A 6,151-nucleotide genomic window follows, 5' to 3' on the forward strand; every position below is an offset into this window, starting at 1 on the left:
CTACAAGGAATGAACACACCTTTAAAGATCAGAACAGAACCAAGTTAGAATGGGAATGTGTATAAACAAAACTAGCAATGTAGGATGGGTTTTCTTAAAAAGCCAACAGGAGACTAGGATATCTTCACTCTCTATTATTTGGGTTGAGTAATGTAGTCTATTATATCCTGAAGATCAAAGAAAAACAGTCTCTCTAATGGATTAATCTTTATGTGATAGATCGAAAGTAATTTTCCTTTTCTGGTATGGTTCTGGAGAGGACACCTTCAGAGGTTTAGGACCTGAATTCTGAACAGATGGCAGGAGACTAGGCTAGTGAACTTAATGAACTTAATTTTTAATTTTTTTTTTTTTTTTTTTTTTTTGCGGTATGCGGGCCTCTCACTGTTGTGGCCTCCCCCGTTGCGGAGCACAGGCTCCGGACGCGCAGGCTCCGGACGCGCAGGCTCAGCGGCCACGGCTCACGGGCCCAGCCGCTCCGCGGCATATGGGATCCTCCCAGACCGGGGCACGAACCCGTATCCCCTGCATCGGCAGGCGGACTCTCAACCACTTGCGCCACCAGGGAGGCCCTAATTTTTAATTTTTAAATAAGAAAAGGATTTTGGAAACAATCTGACAGAGAAAACTGTTCAGCTCTTGAAACAATTACATTAGTAGACCAAAGGAATAGAGGATAATTTTTTCATCATCTGATATCATTTAATAATATGTGTCCAAACTAGCTAGTTAGTCAGAAATAGTGTTTTAAATATATATATATATATATATATATATATATATATATTTACTATATAGTCTATACTATACTACACATACTATTCTATATACTATATACCAGTGTATTTACCTAGCTGGTATTATAGATCAAATATTTTGGTTCCATAACTAAATAAATCCTAGGTGGGCTTCCTCCGTCTCAAGCGTTCCTGAGTTAGTTTGCCCGCTCGCTCTCATCTACTGAAGCCTAAGCCGGCTACACCTTCCTCCTTCCTTCCGCCAGCAGCCGTGTCGTTGCGACTCCGCCACCATGTTCGAGGTGCGCCTGGTCCAGGGCTCCATCTTGAAGAAGGTGCTTGAGGCGCTTAAGGACCTCATCAACGAGGCCTGCTGGGACATCAGCTCGAGCGGCGTGAACCTGCAGAGCATGGACTCGTCCCATGTCTCTTTGGTGCAGCTCACCCTACGCTCCGAGGGCTTCGACACGTACCGCTGCGACCGCAACTTGGCCATGGGCGTGAACCTCACCAGCATGTCCAAAATACTGAAATGTGCTGGCAATGAAGACACCATTACACTAAGGGCTGAAGATAATGCGGACACCTTGGCACTAGTATTTGAAGCTCCAAATCAAGAAAAGGTTTCAGACTATGAAATGAAGTTAATGGATTTAGATGTTGAACAACTTGGAATTCCAGAACAAGAGTACAGCTGTGTAGTAAAGATGCCTTCTGGTGAATTTGCACGTATATGCCGAGATCTCAGTCATATTGGAGATGCTATTGTAATTTCCTGTGCAAAAGATGGAGTGAAATTTTCTGCAAGTGGAGAACTTGGAAATGGAAATATTAAGTTGTCACAAACGAGTAATGTTGATAAAGAAGAGGAGGCTGTTACCATAGAGATGAATGAACCAGTTCAGCTAACTTTTGCACTGAGGTACCTGAACTTCTTTACAAAAGCCACTCCACTCTCTCCTACAGTAACACTCAGTATGTCTGCAGATGTACCCCTTGTCGTAGAGTATAAAATTGCTGATATGGGACATTTAAAATACTATTTGGCTCCCAAGATCGAGGATGAAGAAGGATCTTAGACATTCTTAAAATTCAAGGAAATAAAACTAAGCTCTTTGAGAACTGCTTCTGAGATGCTAGCACATACTTAAGTCTCTTTTGTCTTTGTACCTCTGAGTACATATGTAGATACTGTTTTCTGTAAATAACTTTTTTTTTTCTCCATTCTCTACAGTTTGTTCAAAGAGTAAAGTCCAAAGTCAAATCTGGTCTTGTTAACCTAGTAATAACTTTGCCTTACCTAGGAATACTCCTTATAATTTTTATAAACAAGGGTTTTGACTCTAAATGCAGTTTTAAGTATTGTTTTCAATTTAAATAAAAGTCATTTGAATTTCAAAAAATAAAAATAAATAAATCCTAATTTTGCCAGATGGATCCCATGGAGAAACTTTTATTAGATTATTTAGGCACTTGACTAAGTTCACATCAATCTAGCTTTAACTTCCTGTAACATCCCCAAATCACAGTAGTTATTGTGGTGCAAAAGGAGAATGAAAAAAGGGCGGAGGCAGGTGTGGAGTTTATTGAAGAAAATCTCTTTTAGATAAAGAATGCAGGTGTCACCCAGATACAGAATGAGTTCTTATTTCTCTCTGTGGAAGATGGGAGAGGGATGCAGGGCTGGAAAAGGTCACTCTTTAGAATGAGAGCACCCCAGCCTGGCTGGTCTGGTTGGTGGGACTGTAGTTTGCACTGGCTTAATCTGTCAGACACCCGCATATTCCATCACTATAAATCCCAAACCTGTGCCCAGCACTAATTGGGTTTCCGTAGAAAGTGCATGGGCTCCAGCCCTAGATGGATCTGATGCTCTGTTATGCTGCTGGCTATCAGACTTGATGGTCGTCAGTCTCTCTCTCTCTGTCCCTCTCTCTGTCTCTGTCTCTCTCTCTCTCTCTCTCTCTCTCTCTCTCACACACACACACACACACACACACACTCCAGGTCTTGTTCCAAGAAAACAACAGACTGTGACAAATTTTTTTTTTCTATTCTGTTCGTTGCTGCTGCTATAACCATTGTCTACTGGGTCAGACCACTAGTGTTTACTCAAGGATTATGCACCTCTTTCCTCATAACTGAGGATATCAAGGAAGATGACTCATCTTGAAAAATTTAAGAAAGTATGTGAAATATTACTCAGCCAGAAGGCATTTTAAAATGATCTGCCTTACAGCTGTCTTTTGTCAGTGGAAATCTTAAAACTTTTATTATTTGTTCTCAATAAAGAGGTTGTAGGGTTGAGGGTTTGGTTTTTTTTTTCAAACTTCTTGGCTTCAGTTTAAATGTTTTTCTATTTAAAGACATTTGTAGTGTGTTAGCATGTCGGGCAAGGTACGTGGCAGTTTTCAATATGCCAGCTCTGGGTTGCAGAGGGCACTGGCAGGTACCCATGCCCTGTATTAGCTTCCAAGCAGGTCTCAAGCAAAAAGGTAGTAACCAACCTGCAAATCTGGGTGGATATTTGGGGTTTATTTAAATGTCAGTTCCGTAGCCCTATTTCATGTTTCTTCTGCTTTGTTGCTACACATATTTTCTATAATAGTTAGCTCTGTGTAACTCCTGGCCTCCTTGCCCTGGGTTTCTGAAGATTTTTGCAGTCTCTCTCCCATCTCCCCAGAATAAGATGGTCCTTGTCAAGTCTCTACTTAGACTTGATTTCTGCTTATTAAGACCCTCGCTCACTGCTCTTTGCCGACCCTGCCATGTATAACTCCCCTTGGACTTTCTTTATGCTCTAATCCTGACAGATATTGCTGTTTGCTTACTAGGAGCCATTTTTCATTTTCTTCTTTGCTAAAAGAAACCTGATTTTGCTCAGATATCAGATGAGTAGCAGGACATGAACAGAAGGAAGGACATGAACAGAAGGAAGGAAGGTGCTTCACCCAGTCCTACTATTTGTGTTTAGTAGAAACCATTCCTGTAATCCCAGTTCTCTCATCTCAGGATGAGGTGAGCTGTCTAAATAGTGGGATAAAAAGGTACATCTTCTCAGTTCTTCTTGTTAAAATTTTCTTTCCTCAGAGACTAGAAGTTTGTGGGGAAAAGGGCTACACACACTTGTTTTCCTCTGCTGCCCTTTCCTACCCCTCATGAAACTGCTATACAGCCATCATTTTGTAACCATGAAGAAAAGACCAAGAGTCACAGAGACACCCACCAAAACCTCACATCCTGATGCTAATTAATAAGCCTGGTACCATCTATCTCTAAACATCTCCCAAGCACAGCATAAACGTCATGTTTGGCTTTGTGATTTTAATTCCTTGTGGATTCAGCATACTAATGGTTGCTGTGTCCTTGCCTTACTCTTTCCTGGGCTATGGTTCCAAGCCACCGGGGGACTACAGCCCGAGTGCTCATGGTTAGAGTTAAGAGGAAGAAGAAAATGGACAGAGAATGGCCTTTTGTTAGGAGAAAAGTCCTGAAAGAAATACTTCTTATTTGTAATAGCATTTTGTCCTCAACCTACATGAAAGGCTGGTATTTTAGTCCTATTTGAGAGATTAGAAAATCGAGGATTAGAGAGTCTCAGCAACTTGCCAAAAGCTTCAGAGCTCGTAAGTCATGTGAGGTGTGTTCAGTTACCAGGTTGACATTTATATACTTTACAACTCTGCTCTGCAAGATAAGGATGAAATCTGAATCCTACACGTGGTTTTCAAGACCCTGCATGATGTCTTCTTCACCCTCTCCTATCAATAATTTTTACTTAAAGTTCCTCAAATGTTCAAGGTTCCTCTCCCTTCTGTGACTTTGCTTATGCCACTCCCTCTGTCTGGAATGTTCTTCTTCCTGTTGTCATCTGGGTGATCCTATTTCTCAGAACTGTGCTAAGACATCACTTTTTCTTGAAAGCATTTTCTAATTGCCAATCAGTCAGATGTGCTACACATTATATTTAAGGTGAACATTTATGGGCCTGTTTCTAACACCGACTGCCAGTCCCCTGTGAGCTGAGACTTTACCATGCTCACTGCTGCGTTCCCTGAGCTGAGAGAAGACTCGGGCTTCACTGGGTAGTAGTCCTTATCCACCCTTATTCGTGAGAACACAATAGATTTAACCTGGGCTTCAACTCCACATGGTGTATTGCGTGTTCTAGGACTCGAGGTGGGGAATACACAATTTTGAAAGCTCCATTGATGATTATAATGCACATTCCTGGTGATAAGCCAGAATAATATGTGCCCCAAAGTTCTTGTTGAGTAAATTCTGTGCCAGTTCCTTGATCAGTAAACAGAAGACTCAAAACACAAACAATAACTAAAAATGTTCAATATTCTCCAACTAGTTGTATAGACTAATTCAGTTCAGTCAAAATCACTGAAACCAAGAATATTGTTTAGAAATTCACAATCAAGCAAAGAAAACAAAACATAAATAAGTCAGACCATCCACAAGTATTCCAGCTCTGGAAGGTTACATGAGAGTTCCGATACCTGTCACACAATTAAAGAGTATAGGAATGAACTAGGTCAGCTTCCATGTGAATTTCTATGCTCCTTGACAAAGTATTCAAATTAGATATTTTTATCAGAGCTCAGAAGGAATTGACGATTTAAGAAAGAAAAGCAGTAGACCAGAGTAAGAGTGAGGATAAACTATTTGAAAACTACATTTTATTCAAATGTAACTTTTCTATTTCTGATAAAATCACTTGTGATGTGTGCGCATGTGGAGGTTAAATTCCGTATGAGCCAGAGTGCTTTTGGGGAAATAGGAGCTTAGAATGGAGGAAACAGGTCACTGGCAGATGTCTTGCCTGGGGACAGAGAACAAAGAGCAATTCCAGATGGCATCCTGGAGATGGTAGAGGAAATCCACTCATAACTATAGATTACACGGATAAACATTATCTCTATTGAATATCCCAGCAGAACAGAGTCCTTTAATAAACTGTCAGAGATGGTGCTGATAATTTAAAATGAAAGAACTTAGATATACTTAAATAAAAAAAAAAAAGCTCTGAACTTGGAGAAAAATGGCTTTCTATTCACAGAGCTACAGTGAGCAAAAGAGAAGCATTATTATAAAATTTATCTTAAAATGGACATAAACAGGGACCTCCATTTTTAAAGGGAATGTTATAGTCTGGAAGGAGTATGAAAGGACAGAAAGAAGAGGTTGAAACAATCTTGTAGTATAACCCTAAAATATCTGTGTACTGTGTTTAGAAAGGACACATGATACAGAGTTATTGGGACTTTCAGTTAAAGGCTGGATCTTCTATACCTACTGGACATGACGCTTGAGTCTTAATGCCCTAATTTGTAATGGTAACAATGACTAACTTTTATTTTTTCAAAAATGGAGAAGGTACCATAAGCAAATTGCCTGTGACAGAA

The 6,151-nt window shown here is 40.2% G+C and overlaps 1 protein-coding gene across 1 annotated transcript; it reads left to right on the forward strand.

Moving 5' to 3' along the window:
* The first annotated feature begins 914 nt into the window (after positions 1–914).
* On the forward strand, positions 915–2,094 carry LOC132501619 (proliferating cell nuclear antigen-like). Its single transcript, XM_060117281.1, has one exon. It carries the CDS (start codon positions 1,031–1,033, stop codon positions 1,814–1,816), a length of 786 nt encoding a protein of 261 aa, XP_059973264.1. The 5' UTR covers positions 915–1,030; the 3' UTR covers positions 1,817–2,094.
* Positions 2,095–6,151: the final 4,057 nt, after the last annotated feature.

The sequence above is a fragment of the Mesoplodon densirostris genome, chromosome 14, assembly GCF_025265405.1.
Source record: "Mesoplodon densirostris isolate mMesDen1 chromosome 14, mMesDen1 primary haplotype, whole genome shotgun sequence".
In the NCBI taxonomy this organism is placed as follows: Eukaryota; Metazoa; Chordata; class Mammalia; order Artiodactyla; family Ziphiidae; genus Mesoplodon; species Mesoplodon densirostris.

What these genes read in the sequence shown, in the direction of transcription:
- LOC132501619 (XM_060117281.1), top strand. Translation starts at nt 1,031, where the DNA reads ATGTTCGAGGTGCGCCTGGTCCAGGGCTCCATCTTGAAGAAGGTGCTT.